This window comes from Podarcis bocagei (genome assembly GCF_964188305.1).
Source record: "Podarcis bocagei genome assembly, chromosome: 9".
NCBI classification, from domain to species: Eukaryota; Metazoa; Chordata; class Lepidosauria; order Squamata; family Lacertidae; genus Podarcis; species Podarcis bocagei.
In genome coordinates, this window is record NC_138134.1 from 48,828,352 (window position 1) to 48,846,050 (window position 17,699).

Genomic DNA, 17,699 nt, shown 5'->3' on the forward strand with positions numbered 1-17,699 from the left:
CAGTTTCCCCCTGCTGTCTAGGTTGATCACTGGTGGCGCAGATGGCAGTCTGAAGAAATGGGATAGCAGCACCCTTGGATACATGCATACCATTAAGCAAGGTAGAGAGCTAATGGCCAGCCTCTTAGTTTCTCTGATATTTTGCCAGCAACTGCAACATGATCATCATTTGCTCTCTCTTTCAGCTATCAGTTCAGCTGATGAAGTCACTGCTTGCACCTATGCTGATCTTTACGACAACAGGTACAAAGGATGTTGTTGTTACTATTTTAAAAATGAAAAGTATAAATGGCTAAGAAAATACAAGTAAGCTGGGAAGAGGTCTCTACCGAATGATCTTATAGGAATAATTTGGACACCTGCAAGATGGACGTATCAGACAATTCAGCCAGTTGAAACACACACAAACTCTGGAAGCATAGAAAAGTATTGAACCTATCATGGAATCTCCTGCGGTTAAATCAAGTTATCCAATAAGTCTTCAGGAAAGACTCTGCATATTTTGTATGCAATTTGCATAGGTGGGGAACCTGTGACCCTGCAGATGTTGCTAGACTCCATTTAGCATCATTCCTGACCATAGGCTATACTTCCTGGAGCTAGGCTTCAAGTCCAACAACATCTGGGAAGACACAGTTTTCTCCTCCCTCCTGTGCACACTTACTTGGCAGTAAGGCAAATAAAAAATAGAGTTTTACCTCCGAGTAAGAATTTTATGGGCCATACTTGCAGCTGAGTGTTTGGGTTTCCAACCTTAGTGTTTTAAACTTACAGTGGTACCTTGGCACTTACAGTGGTACCTTGGTGTCAAATAAATTGGCTCCTGAATGCTGCAAACCCGGAAGTAAGTGTTCCAGTTTTCAAACGTTTTTCGGAAGCCAAATGTCCAACACGGCTTCTGCTTGAGTCCAAGAAGCTTCTGCAGCCAAATGGAAGCCGTGCCAATTGGTTTTCAAACAGTTTCGGGAGTCGAACGGACTCTTGGAATGGATTAAGTTCAAGAACTGAGGTACCACTGTAGTGTGTTTATAGCCCTTACACTTGCTGAAAATAAATGTAACATTTGTGAAGGTGGGTACAGGTAGATTAAGGATGATAAATCATGCCAGTCAGCGCGAAATAAGCCATTGTTTGTTTAGCTTCTGAATTCTTATATACATATGAAAATCAGTGATGCCACGCTGCTTATGTAGTTTTTTCCTTTTAGGATTCAACACAAAAGGGGTTATATTAGAATTGGCTGTCCTCTTTAAATAACAGGTTTCAATTTTTTAAAAGATACATCATCTCTGTTGGATGGGGCAGGAAGATCAGTATTTTCCTGGTAAGTATAAATTAATGTTAAGTTTAGTTGCTCCACTATAAGATGTTGGGAAGGCCAAAAATGGGAAATTTTAGGTGTTCCACAATGAACTCAGTAAGAAATTGGAAGCCCAGAATAACTATACCAGCATTGTGCACCCGAAAGACAGACAGGCATCTAATATGGAGAATGACTTGTTCAGGATAATGGACACCTGTCGGAGCAGGGTTCTGGAAATTTTTTTGTCCAATCAATTCATAGAGCTTTTCCTTACAGCCAATGACTTCTTTGAGTAGTATGAACAGTTCCCATTCCCTCTTAATACTGCAGACATGAACAGAAAGTGTGATGTCTATATGTGCATAAGTATGACTGGTTTATTGGAGGCTATTAGTAATGACAACTACATGTTCAAAGGCAGAATGCTTCTAACAAATGCCAGGGAGCACAACTGGGAGTGGGGTGTTTCCTTCAAGATATCCCATGTAGGCTTCCTCGAGGCATCTGATGGGTCACTGGAGGAAGTTTTGGGGAATGACTGTAGCTCAGGGACAGAGCACAGTCTTTATGTGCAGAAGGTCCTAGGTTCAGTCACCAAGTAGGGTTGGGAAACACTTCTGTCTGAAACCAAGGTTAGCTGCTGCCACAATACACATCTCGTTGGATTGATTTTGTGACTTGGTATAAAACAGTTTCCTATGCTCATTTCTAAGTATGATGCCAGATTATATGGATCTTTGGTCTAATCCAGTTGGCTGTTATTATGTTTCTAATCTCTATTATATGGCTCCCCCACCCCAAATCAGAATTGTCTTGTGTCTACAGCTGATCCTACCTACCCCATGGATGTGAATGAAAGGCAAAGTTGTCTGACAATATTTTTCAGTTTCTATAGCTCCAGCATTGCCTTTTTCTAGAAATATGAGTAGTACCAGTAGCACTGCTTTGACACACATCATTAACCTATGTTTAAGTAAAAAATAAATTTGTTTATCCATGAAAGAATTATGAATCTCTGGAACCAAAGATGGAACTGAAAAGTTTTTAATTTCAGGATATTGATGATGAAGTCGTTGAAGGCTCATACCCACAACTGGACTGGATTAGAAGTATGGTAAGATATTAACTTGCAGTGAGAAATGGTAGTTAAACATGAATAAAAGTTGAAAAGATTTCTACATGAATTTGCTTAGAGCAGAGCAGGGCCACCCAAATGTTGCTAAACTACAACATCTGTTATCCCTTCCCGTTAGCCATGCTGGATGGGACTGATGAGACTTGGGAGACCAATAACATCTGGAGAGCCAGAGATTCTCTACTCTTAGTTTAGAGCATAAGATACACCCCATGTGTGCTTGATAGGGCAATGACGGCATGATAATGACCACTTTGCCATTGCACCATGCAGGAACAGGGCCACAAGGACGATATTTTATGTGTAGCTTCGTGTCCTCCACATTTCTTGGCCACTTCTAGTTTTGATGGTGAAGTTCTCATATGGAATCTGGTATCAGGACATCTCTGCAGCCGTCTTCATGCTGTAGACAGAGCAGCAAGGGAAGGAGAAACAGGTGAGTAGGATTAGACCTTTTGCTGTGCTAAAATAAATGCTTAAAAGAACTCACACGGTGTGGTGAGAGAAGTGAAAAACGAAGAATGTACAGTGTCAGTAATGAAAATGTTTTAAAAATGGATTTCCTGTCTGTGCCACCACAAATGGTAAAAAAAAAAGGATCTGTGGTAACTGGAGTAAATTGCACGGTGGGCTACAACCACTGCACAAATCTAGCTGACCAGGCAATAACCACTTGGAAGACATTTAAATATTATTCTGTGTGACAGCCACAGTATGTGCAAATTCCAGCCCCCATTGCTGTTGCTACATATTTTAAAGGGGAAAGTGGCTATGTTGATACACACAGGGTTTTTTTTTTATCTGGGTCTCCATTTCCAAGTACAAAATGTTGAGTTAAAAGAACTTAGACTCCCAAGTCATTTGGTGTGTTTTCAAATCACAAGATGAACCAAGTAGATTGAGGAAGCTGTGAGCAAATTTTACTATGTGACAAGGTGCTACACCTTTACCTGACGTACGGCAACATCCTCCCACACAGAACAATTAAAGCCGCTCCCCAAGGAGTGGTAATCATATGCACAGGTGGCCTCCATCTGCCTCCACTACTGACACCAGTCTCCCTGCCTGCTCACATAGTTGGTAAATGTTAGATGTGCACCATCTCAAGCCTGGAGTGAGGGTGCTTCCTGTGAGAGTTTATTGTGGGAGCGCAGAGTCCACACAATGGAAATGTCACCCAATTGCCAGCTTCTGTGTACCTGCAGGTATATGTACCTGTGCCATCAATTGCGGATAACACCTCATTCATCCGATGAAGTGGCCTGTTGCCCACAAGAACTTATGCTGTAGTAAATTTGCTAGTTTTGCCGGTGCTACAAGACTGTGTGTGAGAGGAAGTGTCTTGTGGAGTCTCCTGGGTAAGCTGGGCTTGGCTTTACAGATTACAACAGTGAAATGCATTGCTGACAAATATCCTGTGCTGGTGTGAGATTGTGGAAATACTTTGTGCTGGATTGTGCTGGAAATGCTTTCATGGTTCGTTTTGTCCCCTCCCAGAGGATTTAACCATCAATAAAATCATTTTCCTCTTATCAAGGCTGGAAAAGAAGAAAACAGCTGCAATGTTAGTGGCTAGTGGACCCAGAGGTAAAGACAAAAGTTAAATAAATAAATAGTTAGTTAGTTAGTTAGTTAGTGTGGGGCTGGGGTTCAGAGGCCTGCATATGCTCAGATCCCATATTCTTCTCACGGCTCCAGGTACTCACCAAAAACCTGCTCACAGATTGGGGAACCTTTCAAAATGGCTGCCAATGCAGTGCAAGGGCCTGCAGTCCAAAGGGTGTTTCAGGGCCAGGCTAGGCAAGACACTATTCATACAACCATCAATTGTGTGAAAGGTTATTTGGGAGGCTGGGGGCTTGCATTCCCGCTGCATTCCTCACACCATATATTTAAAGAACATTGCTTCCCCACCCCCTGAAATCTGGGAACTGCAGTTTACTCCTCACAGAGCTATAATTTCCAGCACCCTTAACAAACTACAGTTCCTGGGATTCCTTAGGAGAAACAAAACGTTTTAAATGTTGGTATGGATGTGATCCGACTATTGTCATTGGGAGAAAAAAACTACCATTGCAGCCATTAGAGCTTTCCTCTCAATCCAAATATCAGGCAAGCAGGGCAGGGAGGTGGGTGGGAACACCCCGATGGCCCCTGAGGCTGTCATAAGTTGCAGCACTTGTGACTTTGATGGTGCAGCACCATGGCCAAGAGACTGAGCTACGAATCAGGTAGAGCTCCCAGTCCAAAGCTCACCTCCGCCATTAACTCAATGGCTTTAGGTAAGAGTCTCTCCCTCTCTCCTTCAGTCCCCCCCCCCCATTTGCAATATGAGAGAGAATAATCCTGATTTACATGGTTTCTGTAAGGATGAGTTAGCTAATGCACTGGACGCACTTTGAAGCACCTGAGAGTGATACCCAAATACAAAATATTATTAACAGGATGTTGTTCAATCATTGACACTTAAGAGGCAATGCCTCTTAAGATTAGCGCTGTTGAAAGAAGCACTCAGATCAAACAGGCATTTTAGCAAGGGAGATCCTTTCTTAAGAAATTCAACTCAAAATTTCTTCCTTCTGCCAACTGCATATTGAGAAGAGGCTTTAGGCCTTGCATCAGTACCTAGATTTGTGGAAGGATGTTACTCTGTAGAAGCTTTCTGAAACAGTCTTAGTATAGAGCCTATTGTGTGACCATTGTAGGGTCAGAATGAACATTTCAGTACAGAGAAAAAAATTCAGGTTTCAGAGTTTCTAGCAGAAAACCAACACTCCCCAACCACAGGGCAGACTTATACTTTAAGGGGGGAATGCAGAAAATCTCATTTTCATCTATATGATACTGTTATTGATACCGTGATTGCTGTTATTTCCCAGGTTATATTGCATTCTGGAATATATATGGCCGTGGGAGCCTTTTTGCTTATTTCTCTAGTGTAAGTGCTGCTCATTTTCTGGAAGAATGTTTTACATGTTGCTAATTTCCATTTGTAAGGCCTCTGTATGTTTTTATTAGTGCTGTGAGATTCCTAACAGTTTGGAAACAAACAAAATAAGAACTAGATCTTTAAATAATTCATAACTGGAAGTGGCACACATTCATTTAGGTTGCAATCCTAAACACCAGGGCTGGGTAGCTAGTGGTCCTCCAGATGTTGCTAGACCACAAATCCCATCTTTGCAGACCACCATCCATGCTGGAGTCCAGTAACATCTGGAATGTCATAGGTTCCCTACCCCTGCTAGCTACACTTACTGGGGGAGTAAGCCCCGTTGCATGTTGTAGGATCGACTTCTGAGTAAATATGCATAGGATTGCTCTGTGCATTAGGGCTTTGCCTGTATCCTCTTCTGACTTTTCATATGATGGTAGTCTAAGCATCAAGGTGAACCCAGAGACAGTGCTAGCCCAGGGCATCTTGTGATCAGAGACAAAGGACAAGATGCCACCCTGCTGCTTCCACATACAGAAGCTAGCTAGACTGAGAGCTGACCCTCAGTGGTATCCCTCCCTGAGGGCAACAGGTTACTTTAGGAGATACAGAGTGTGGGGCATGCACAACCCTATCCCCTCCAACAACCCTGTTTGCATAGCACAAAACCATGGGTTGGTATTACATTAGCATCAACCCAATATGTAACATAATGTGCAATCAAAATAAAGAGTAAACAATATCCTATTGATAGTTGGGCTGGATGCATGCATTTCACACGTTTGCTTGGCTTAAGAGTCAGGACAGCCTTAAAACGTAGGCACTTCTTGCCTGTGTGTGCCGAAATTGCACTTAAAATCTCACCACATGCACCAACTGAAATGCAAAACTATCATTCACCAAAAGTGACACAAGAAACGAAGTGCTCCTAAGAGTGCAAGGAAGCTTCAATCCAACACACCCTTCTAGGCAGGGCAGGGAGCGAGTTCCATTGAACTTGGTTGAATTTATTTCTGAGAACATCATCACAGAATTATGCTGTTAGTCCTCCCTCTTGAAAGAGAGTAAAAATAAAATAATGCATTGCTTAAAGGACATTTCCGCCGCAACTTTAGTACTGAAGCTTCTACAATCCAGCAGCTAACAGATGAGTTTGTTACATGATTGTATGTATGTATGTATGTATGTATGTATTATTATTATTATTATTATTATTATTATTATTATTATTATTATTATTATTTCCTTGCTTGCAGTCAAAAGAGAGATCCACAGTCAGTGACATGGCAGTTGATGACAAGGACTTCCTCTTGTGTGCAGGAGACCAACTGGGCTTTCTCCATATCTGGAACATTGCAGAATATGCCATTAATGGCCCAGAAGCCAAGCCACCAGTTTGTGAGAGAAACATTTTTATTCAAAACCCAAAAGTTTCATATTTGCTCCTGAGTGTACAGTATGTCCTTACCTTAGTCTCCCCTCCTTCTTTTTTCAAATAGTACTTCACAGCTGGAACACTCACAACTGCAGCATAACCAGGTAAGACACGCTGAGGAAAACAAGGCCCATGAGGAAAGATTAGGAGCTGGTGAATCCATTGGGGACAAGCTCCCTTTACTTACATTTTAGGCCACCTTCTCATGGTGCACTGGTGGTGGCAGTGTAGCTCTTTTGCCTGCACTGCCTGCTTGGTAAGAAAGCACAGACCCTGTAGAAGAGCAGTGGGGAGCTGGATTCAGCCAGAGGATTGGGTGCTTATCTCCCCCTCCCCCATGGGCCAACTTTGAAAGGCACACAACATCACAACGGCACTTGAAAGGCACATGACACCACAATGTCAATAGGTGATCTGTTTTTCCATAGCACCATTGCAAGCCACAACAATCAGCACTGTGCTTTGCAAGTCCTGAGCATCAGCCAGTTGTCTGCGCTGGCAAAGTACTGTGTATGGCATGTATCCCCCTTTTGGCTCAACTGCATCTTTATTTGCCCCACACGTGACATCACATATGATGTCGCATGTTGGGCATGTGGGTATGGTTTGGCATTGAGGAGTTCTACGAGTATTGCCATTCTAGCTGTGGAAAGAACTTGAGAAACAAGATGTTTAAGAGAGTAAGGAAATTCCGCAGCAGTGCCTATTTTCAGAGCAGTTGTCAATATAACAAACTAAACCCATTTTCTTTTTCCAATGGAGTAGCATCAGCCTTATGAATGAGCACCAGCTTCTCCTCACTACTTCTTTAGACTACAATGCAAAGTTGTGGAGCCTAAAAGGGGAATATATAGGTAAGATTTAATTTTAGGTGGAAATACATATACATTATTACACACCACTCCAATCTCCCAGCAGTGTGAGATTCCAGGCTCTTACCCAGGGTGCATGTTTCCTTTTGGTAATGAGTACAGTGGAAGCTGTGGTCTCTTTGATATATGGTTTATTTACACACATATACAACTTAAGCCTACAGTGGAGGGGTTCACAGCATCAACAACCCAAGAGAGTATTGTTTCCTCCATAGCAGCAGCCTTGAATTCAAACAGAAATCAAACATCGTGCTCTGCCTTTCTGCTTTTCTTCTCGGTCACAACACAACCAAACTCAACTCTAAACTCTGGCTTTTGGCGTTCTATCTGTGAGTTGAGGGAGGGGCCCTACCTATTTGCTGTATTGCACAGAGCCCCCTTAATCCTATGTTCTCTTAATCTCATCACGAATCTAGCCTGGCTTACATTTTAACACTTGTTGGACCCAGGAATAAGGAGTTGTTGCACCCACAAACTGATAACTATACACACACTGCATGATCTGTCTGCAATCCACATACCCCTATCCTGTTTTGCCACATCAAACTTTCTCTGATTGCATCTGGAACGGAACCATCACCACTGCATCGTCACGGAGCAGAAGTCTTATCCATTGCTACTAACCATGATGGCTACTGCTTGTCCTCCACGGTTGAGGCCGTAATGCTTTTGCACACGTCTCTGGAAAGCATAGGGCTGGAGATTGCTCTTGTGCCCAGGTCCGGCTTGCAGGTCTCCCACAGGCATGCTCATAGGTGTCCACTATGCGAACAGGATGCTGGTCTAGGTGGCTCATTGGCCTGACCCTGCAAGCTCTCGTTATGTTCTTATGTGGTTGTTCATTCCCGAGTACTGTAACAGTGGTTTTGGTTTTTTGAAAGCTTTATTTTGGGTTGTATCCAAGCAAGTTATTCAGTTAGCAGGTCTTCCACCTGCACAATGGGACTTCCTCTTCCTTTACTCTCCTGTTGTCCTCCCAAATCTGTCCTGTGGTTTTCTCCAACCCTTTGGAGAAGATTGGTTGGGGGAGGAAGGGAGCAGAAATTTCATTGCGCAGGCAGATGTTTTTATCTAACAGGACAACTTGGTTGGATATAGTCCTTTGTCTACATGCAAGTAAAAGTTGAATATATGCATAACAGAGAAGATTCTGAGGTAGTCAAGTATAACATTTTAAAGTAACTTTACTTTTTTTAAATTAAAAAAGGTACATTTGGTCAAAGAGAACCATGGAACATAAAAGAGAAGTCATCTTGGGGACTATCAGAATCCAACCCGAGTTCAGAAAATAGCTCTGACTCTTTTGGACACGAATCTACAAGGACCTTTGACACACAGAAGAAATCCAAGATGGATGCTGAGGTAGGAATATTATCATCACTGGGCAGTATTTGAATTTTATTTAGAGCAGACACACTGAAATTAATGAGCATGACTAAGTTAGGTCCATTAATTTCAAAAGGTCCACTATGATTAAAAATTAGCTCTCTCCCATTGTCTTTTCTTTATATTAGCATTTGGCTTCATTGCCATCTGGCTCCTGTCCCCAAACCAGGTATATTATATTCTTGATAATTAAGGATAAAATTTCATGTATCTGATGAAGTGGCCTGCAGCCCATGAAATACTCAACAGTATACTCCCCCTCCCCAAGCTCAATAGCTCTTGAGATGTGAAACTGCATAGCTTTTTTAATCTGGACAAATCTGCGATTTTTGCAAGTCTCTGATAAGTATAATGAAAAAGATGAAGAATCAGAAAATGGGATAAAATTTAATGAAGTGTTCATTGAGTACTGTATTGGTCCTCTGCCTTCTTCTCAGCTCTTTTTATGGAAATGAATGCTTTATGCCTGCTTGCCACGTGGAGGGACTGGAAAACAGCATAATTTTCAGAATATTTTTTTAAAAAAACTATTATGTTGGTGTCAGGGGTTTAGGAGCAGAGGCACGGGCAAGGGAGGAAACAGAGAGCGAAGGGGAGGAGGCAGAAGAAAAGATGAGTGATGACGACGACCCGAGATCTCCTAGTCTTTCCAGTGAATCAGAGGATTCACAGAAAGGAGCACCAGTGGCCAGGGCAAGGGGGGAGTCAAGGGGGGCACCCCAGGAAGATAGAGCCAGAAGGGACTCAGGGGGGAGCAGCTGGAAATCGGGACCAGCGTCACCGCCAGGAAGCAGGGAAGAGGAAGGGAGCCAGGGGGGAAGCGCTGGCAGCTCACCACAGGAGGGAGGGCATGAGTCAGGAGTGGCCACACCTCCATCGGGGAGCGAAGAAACGGTTAAGAGGAAGGTGGAAGGTTGGGCGCGCGCGCCAAGTTCAAATGCAGAGGAAGGCGGCGCAGTAAGCAGCCCCGAAAGGGAACCAGGTCCTAAAGCCCGGCGCAAGGAGGCAGGAGGGTCCGGGTCAGCGTCAGAAGAATCCCGGAAGGAGGAGGCCCCGGGGGGTAGAGGGACCCAGAGGAGGACAGTCAGGCGGAAAAGGTGGAGCAAGGCTAGGATATTAAGCTGGTGCTCACGGGGCGGAGACTCAGACGGAGCTTCGCCGATATAGCTACTAGACGTAGAGTTTGCGCGCAGCAGCGTGAGAATGGAAACTGTAATTCAATAAAGACTTTTACTTAATGATCGCTGGCTAGCGTGATCCTCTGTGAGCTAGGATCTTCAAGCAGCTCTGACAGTTGGCTTATCCTGGTTTTGCTAAAAAAATTTTGCCTGCTCCTCTTAGATTTTAAGAATGAGATGCTAGGTTCCTTACAGTTCAGCAGCTTCTAGCTCTTTGTAACAAAATAATTTCAAATCAAATTTACTTTTTATTTATGTTCTTTTAACATACCAAACATAATTTAATGGCTAAACACGTTATACACAATACTTTGTTACTTTTGGAACCAAAAAATAACATTTGATCTGTAATATATGCTTTATAGAAAGTATTTTACTACCTTGCAACCATTTTACTACCTTTTCTCAGTCCTACTGCTACTATCGCCCTTTGCTTCAAAGCTAAAATTATACCGCACAATTGTGTCACCAACTCACCCCACAAGCCCTTTCTCCCTTCTGGGAAAGCATTGTAATTATAGTTGCTGTTTCACCAAAAACCTTTGTTTTCTGGGAAATCATTGCTCCCTGTGTACTTTGAGGGCACTTCTCTACCCAGCCTAAATGACTGGTATGTTATCCCATAGATGATTTGGGACACTTGCACTTCAAAGATGGTAATAGATGATGAACTTGCTGAAGAACTGAAGCAAAGGCAGATAGACAGACTACACAGGTGTGTACAACTTGAATTTAAATCCTCTTTATTCACCGACAACATACTGGCCCATACTAGGTTAGCTTAACAGATATGCAAGTCTTGCATGGCGTAATAGAATGCTGCACTCTATAAATACACAGGACAACTGAAAATTAAATTGTGTTGACAGATGAGTCCATACTCAAGTGCAGTCTCTGTGTGCGATACAGTAGCAACATGTATTTCTCAAAGCTGCTTTTTGCATCTACCATTCCCTTTGTGTGCCTTGTTAGAAGTTTCCCAGACTCCTAGCTATCCATATAATCTATTCTCTCCCCATTCCCTCATCTAATTTCCCAAATTTAAGAAGTCTTAATTTTATGTCATTTGGAAAAGTATCCCTCTTACAACTACTAGCCAGAAAGAAAACAGCACACCACTTATCTTTCAGATCAAAGCAGTTCCAGTGGAAACCTATTCAACATGATGCAAACCGAATAAATTCTTATCACTCTCTTCCACTGTGTGAGTTAGCCGACACACAGCTTGCCTTCCACAAACCAAATCTAGCAGCAGAACTTGATGACCCATTTTAGTTGGAAATTTAACAGCTTCTTGGACAGGCTGCAGGGCAGAGGCCGCCTTTAAGCAACCAAGCAACTTTTCTCAAATGTATGATGTGTAAAAAGCAAGCAGAATTTATAAAGTGTGCTGATGTGTTTTTTTCTGACCAAAGAACTTTGATGGCTGTTAAGAGATCACTCCTCTTCGTGGACATTAATCCCATTGGTTAGGACGATTACTGTATTACAGTAGCAGATTAAGCTGAAACTAGTGGCAATAAAAAAGTCTCAGGGGAACATCACTTCTGGTTCAAGAAGTAGATTTAAATATTTATTATAAATTTTTACACACAATCTCTGGTAAATTAGTGTTGCCACTTGGAAATCAACTGACATATTCATCCATTTGTGCATGATGTCACTATGAAGGATTCCATCCCTTTACATATAAACACTTTGCATACTTAAACACTGCTATAAGGTTATCCAAGCTGAACACACTCCTGTCCCATGGAGACACATTTACATAAGAAAACACTTGCTAAATATAAAATGTCTGTAGAACCCTGGCCATGGCAGCTGATTGACTTTAGCTTCAGCTTCCGTTATGGTGAACTGATTTCCCCAATTCACAGCTTCATTTTTCTGTGTTTTGAGGTACATGCCTGTTATGAGAAAACTAAATGGAGTCACCTTGCAGCTTACAAGAATTGTACCATTTTGCTATTCACAAATTTATCCTAACAAAATAGCAAATGGTGTTTTTTTAAATTGGGCAATGCAATTTAGCAAGCCTCTGTCCTCCTCATACATACTAATTTAATATATTCACAGGAACCCATTCCAAATTCCCAACTGTGGAAATGAATTTGAAATTGCAAAGATCATTCTTCATAATATGATTTTACACTTCTGACTTGAACTTGCTAGCTGGCAGCCTTGGGTATTCTAACTGCTGTTTAAAGTAGCTCTTCTGAAGCAAGGCTGGAAATAAAACAGTCTTGTTTTGGAACCTTAGGTATCTCTCTGTGTGTATTGTGTCTGTGTGCAAGAAAGGAAGATAGCAGGAAAGTTTCTACTTATACAGAAAGGTAACTCAAAAAACGACAACATTGGTCTGTAGGATAACAGCTCTGTAGAGAAGCTTGTACTGTGAATTATGGCCTATTAATCTGCTGATTTTTGTAAGATACCTACTTAATTTAAGTAGCAATTAGGAATTAAAATGGAGCGGGGGTTTAGATGAAAAAATTGTGGGAAATTGCAGTCAAACATAATATGCATGATTGCTACTCACTGCATGAATGGGTTAAGAAAATAGACCTGTATTCCCAGACTTGGCTATGTCACACACCCTCTTCTCTGATGTGCTAGGAAGCAAAGCCTTCTCTTCCTGTTCTCCCTCTGATCAAGGAGCAAGCTTAGGGCATGCGTTTGAAGTTTTCATTCTGTATATTCTGTCTTCTCCTTGCTGCTGCTTCGATAAATGCATGAATCTGACTTTTGGAACATTTTGTAAGTAAAGCTTTTTAAGCTAACAGTGTGTGGTTTGTTCATTGCCAGAGGGGTAAAAAGAGAGGAGTGATGTGTGCAACTAAATGGGTTATGAAAAGGGTTTAATAGCCTATATTCCCATGCAATAGTGCTGCTTGACTTTTGTGAGTTTAAACTCTGATACTGGGGGCTCTCTCCTGCTGGAGAGTTCATTCAGCCCTGCATTTTGAATCCAGGCACACAGCCGATTCTTTCATTCATATCCCCCCAAGGATTCATACCCCTCCCCCAAACTAGTACCAAGGCCTGCATTCCGACTCAGTTAAATAAATACCTATAATTAAATTGCAGCCAATTTAAATTTACACCAAATTTAAGTGAGAAACTAGCCGCTTAAATCAGGCATAGGCAAACTCCGGCCCTCCAGATGTTTGGGACAACAATTGCCATCATCCCTAGCTAACAGGAACATGGGTTATGGATGATGGGAATTGTAGTCCCAAACATCTGGAGGGCCAGAGTTTGCCTATGCCTGGCTTAAATCATGGCTGGGTAATCCATGGCCCTTCAGATCTTGTTGGACTACAACTCCCATCATCCCTGATTTAAATGGTGGGTTCCATTTTTTTTAGGTAAGGGCCTTGGAAGATGAAAGAATAACCAGTTAACGTGAGCAGGCATCAGTGCAGAAGGACATGACGTATGGAGTGAAATTATAATTCCTGGTGGCATGAATATGAATAATGAATCTATAAAACTATAATTACTGGTGTTAGGTGGAGATATATTTCCAAAAGGATTCAAGTAGTGCCCACTCTTGAAAATAGGAGCTGAACAAAAGCAGGCAGTACCACTAATTTGCTGTTGTGAGATAAGAGATAACTCATGCATATAAGCAACTGGGGGAGTAAAACAAAGTTGCTAATTAATTTCCCCCCATCACTCATGTTCAACATCATCCTCAACCAGAAGTGGGCAGAAAGTAGACAGGAGGGAAAAAAGCAGACTATGCAAAACTGCTCAGTCTGCCTTCCTGATATTCACTAAGCACTTTGCTCATGTGTTTTTCATTCTCAGTAGCATGCAAATACCCCATCCCAGACACATTTAACTACACTAACTACTGAAGTCACAATGAACCACAGGGACATGATGGAGAAGAAATCTAATTTATCTCAGATACAAGGCACTATCCTCTATTAAGCCTAAACTGGAGAGGCCAAATCCATTCTTATTGTTTTAAGAAGATACTTAGCTCCACAGGTCATGTGATAATGTGCCTCATGAGTTCTAGCACCTGTTGACATACCATTGTGACTTAGGGTACATACTGTATCATTCAGTCCATGGTCTAGTATATTAACTCTTAAAACGTACTTTAAAATTACTCAAAATGCTAAACATAAGCCAAAAGTATGAACAGTACTTTCGTTACATATAGTCTGCAACTTAGAAATAATGTTCACCCAGAAACAGAAAGGTGTATAAAGCTAAACCCATGCCGTAAAATGTAAAGAGATGCATTGAAAAATCTAGCATTTCTATCCCAAAAAGAAAGAGTCCACATTCACCAAGAAGCTTTACATATATGTCACACTTTAATAGGCTGGTTTTGATTTAACAGCTTCCCCTGCAAAGCACTCAAACTACTTTGAAGAAAAAGTATGGAAAAGTGAAGAAAACCCCTGGAAGGCCAGCTTAGAAACTTTTTGAATGAATTCTGGGCAAACTCCATATGCCTACGCTGCTGGATTACTATTAATACAAACAAGGTTCCATCTTTGTACCATTTCATTAAAGGAATATTTTTCTGCAACAAATCATGGGATAAAGAACAATTGCAAAAGTGTACAACCTCCTTTCTCATCTGAGCAACATTTCCTTAAATAATTTGGTGGGAACCATGCTTCATCCCTGAAGATATGAGCAGGGGGTTTCTAATGCTGTAACAGACCTTTCTTTTCTGCCATACTTTTCCACATCAATATTCTAGCTTGGACATTTTATACACAGCTCTCTGTAACCAATAATCACTTTAGTATACAGAATTCATTTGTTTAGAGTAAGTCATTACGAAGTCAGCGTGACGTACCAGAAACTGAATTCAGAATATGCTTGAATATGCACATGAAGAGTTTACCTCACCCTGAAGCTGCTGGAAGTCTGGAAGGAATGGTCTCATCCCATGAATGCCTGTGCTAAACTGACTGCAAGGACATCACTAGTTCCACATATAAGAGAAAAATACAGGTCAAAAGAATGTAGCAAAATTGCATAATCCATTATCCTAGGTATTGGTCATAAAAACAGTAATCGGCTGCTTATCTGTGATTTGACTTCCTTTGGGTTATCTATCAAACACTGTAAAATAGGGTTATGCTCCACTGGTATCATAAGACAGACTTATGGCAGGGGCAAATAGGAGAAAGTGACTCCTAATCCCTCCCAATAAAGCAGGCTTCCAAGTATCCACCAGTGTACAAAGCCTAACACAATAATAAGTTTAATTCTTTCCTTCACATTTTTTGAAAAAACAAGCATTTTATCTAGCTGGCAGATTGGCATAAAATGGGGTAAGCACTAAGTTTTCTGCAAGCATCTCTTGGCAAGGAGGTAGGAAATCCACTAAAGACCCAAGTTCAAGAAAGGATCCTGATCCATGGAAGACTGAATACTGAATGACCCCAGTCTTCTTCTCCCACCCAACCCCGTATATTATTCAGTAACAATGTCTTGAAAGATAGAATCCACAATTACCCTAAATGTTGAGTAATTTCAACTGGCTTCTTCCAGTTGACAAGGAATTCCACTTGCATGAGCTCTTCTTATGGGGGACAAAGAGAAAACATCTGCACCACTCATTATTAAGATGGCAGTAGGTGGATTAGTTTGCTGAGGCATCTGAAAGGGGTGTGGTACACTTGGGTGCTAAGCCTCCTCACTGTACTCAGTAAATCTTAAGAGTGTTTAAAACAAGCAAACAAAACCCCCTTTTCTTGCATTGTTCTGGTACTTCTAAACAGACCAGATGAAGATCTCTGTTATTCGGCGTCCTGTTTCACAGCCATCCCAAAATCAACCTATTGGTGTGAAAGTTGCAGAAAGGAGTGTACAAGAAAGCTAGGATTCCACACGTCCAACCTCATAGTCCCAAGGGAAGCTCAGAAAATGGCTTAAGCAGCAACATATCCTTCTTTCTGCCCTGAAGAAAGCTAGTTAAAAGCTTGAAAAAGTCGAGTACAGGAATGTCTGGTAAAGTCAACCGAAGTCAAAGCCTCAGAAAAAACCTGTCAAATCCTGGACAGAGAACTTTGATAGCATTTCAAAAGGGCCTCTTTTTTGTGAAGTCTGCCTATCACCCTGCAATCACTTTGGATTAGTACCACAGAAACCCTAGAGAATGGTAAAACATTTAGTAACATTATGGAGATATTGTACATTGCACAACTAAAAGAAATTCTGCCTACAATACTCACTAATCTGTTAAAATCTGAGATTTGGGGAAAAATACAAAACAGAGTGGAGAACCTTTCTGCATGGAACCTGGTGCACAAAAAACTGTAAGAAATGACTGAGTAACTTGAAACAAACTGTAATAGAACTTGCATAGTAGTTGTGGAAAAAGAGAAGCAAAACTCTGCTAATGTAACAAAGGCAACATTTAAGCCAAAAACTGGGTTACTCATGAAGGATGTCTGTTCATTATGAGTTCTTTTGACCCCAATTTGCTCATATTTCAAGGTAGTTGATTTATTATCTCCTTTGATTAATTTTTAGGCTTAAAACTGTAATAGTAGAATCAAGTTAAAAGCAATGCAAATTTGGAACATTGGTTGCATGAATGTATCTTTGGGCTAAGTTTTTTATGGATGCCAAAGGATGCTTGGGACCATTGCTGACAGATTTTGTGACTTTTGTTGTGTTCCTTTTCTAAACACAGAAACAAAAATAGAAGATAATTTGGCCAAGAGAAATGGTAGAAGTATTTCAGTAAGGAACACTGACAGAGATCAATTACCAGTTAATGTGTGTATATTTTCCACTTTTAATTCTGAGGAGGACATATTTAAAGAACATGCATAGGCAGCATTCAAAATTAAGCTAAATTAGCAAGTCTGGAGGTAATTAAGAGAAATGAAAACATGAGTGAGTCCCCGGTTATGGCCTTCAAACTTTCACTAACGTTTCATACTATTACAACTTTAAACAGTGTCCTCAGCATCAACACAGAATATGATATATAGGACTGTGTGTACACGGAGACCATGAGCTTTATTTTGAGTCATGTTGCTAAGGCTTATGACAAAGAATGCTGCTGCTATGAGCTCCTTTCAAGCCATGGATGTTTTGTCTACAAGGTTCTTACAGTTTTCATGGTACATCAACAAGATTAACTAATTTGCCAGCTAACCTCTATTTTAATATTTAAATTAGAACAGTACAACAACTAGAAAAAGGTCAGTGCTTCAAGTGGCAATATTTAAGCCACATCAAATCCAATATCTTCCAAAATAAAGATGCAGAGATCTAGACTTCAGCATCAGTAGTGCAATACAGTGGCCTTTCCTGAATAAAGGAGCAGAGGCTTACCCACAATAAAAGCTTTAAATAAGGTAGATTGTTGTCATTTATATAGCAATTCTGCCTATTTGATATAAAATATATCGGGAAAGCTTAAACTGACTTTTACAATCTACATTCAACTAACGCTCCACATAA

At 41.1% G+C, this 17,699-nt stretch overlaps 1 protein-coding gene across 5 annotated transcripts in view; it reads left to right on the forward strand.

Annotated features, from left to right (window-relative positions):
* Positions 1 to 17,361, forward strand: part of LOC308595312 (cilia- and flagella-associated protein 337-like) — a 35,963-nt gene extending 18,602 nt beyond the window's left edge. For 2 of the 5 annotated variants that reach the window (XM_081209324.1, XM_081209325.1), the window contains exons 14-26: positions 22 to 101; positions 186 to 243; positions 1,279 to 1,324; positions 2,358 to 2,417; positions 2,712 to 2,874; positions 3,936 to 4,025; positions 5,318 to 5,376; positions 6,630 to 6,771; positions 6,873 to 6,912; positions 7,571 to 7,662; positions 8,888 to 9,042; positions 10,871 to 10,959; positions 11,375 to 17,361. In XM_081209324.1, coding sequence (XP_081065450.1) covers positions 22 to 101; positions 186 to 243; positions 1,279 to 1,324; positions 2,358 to 2,417; positions 2,712 to 2,874; positions 3,936 to 4,025; positions 5,318 to 5,376; positions 6,630 to 6,771; positions 6,873 to 6,912; positions 7,571 to 7,662; positions 8,888 to 9,042; positions 10,871 to 10,959; positions 11,375 to 11,519 — 1,219 coding nt within the window. In that variant the 3' untranslated portion in view covers positions 11,520 to 17,361. The remainder of the gene's footprint in view (positions 1 to 21; positions 102 to 185; positions 244 to 1,278; positions 1,325 to 2,357; positions 2,418 to 2,711; positions 2,875 to 3,935; positions 4,026 to 5,317; positions 5,377 to 6,629; positions 6,772 to 6,872; positions 6,913 to 7,570; positions 7,663 to 8,887; positions 9,043 to 10,870; positions 10,960 to 11,374) is intronic. The other 3 variants (XM_081209326.1, XM_081209327.1, XM_081209328.1) reach the window with 3 other exon arrangements.
* Positions 17,362 to 17,699: the final 338 nt, after the last annotated feature.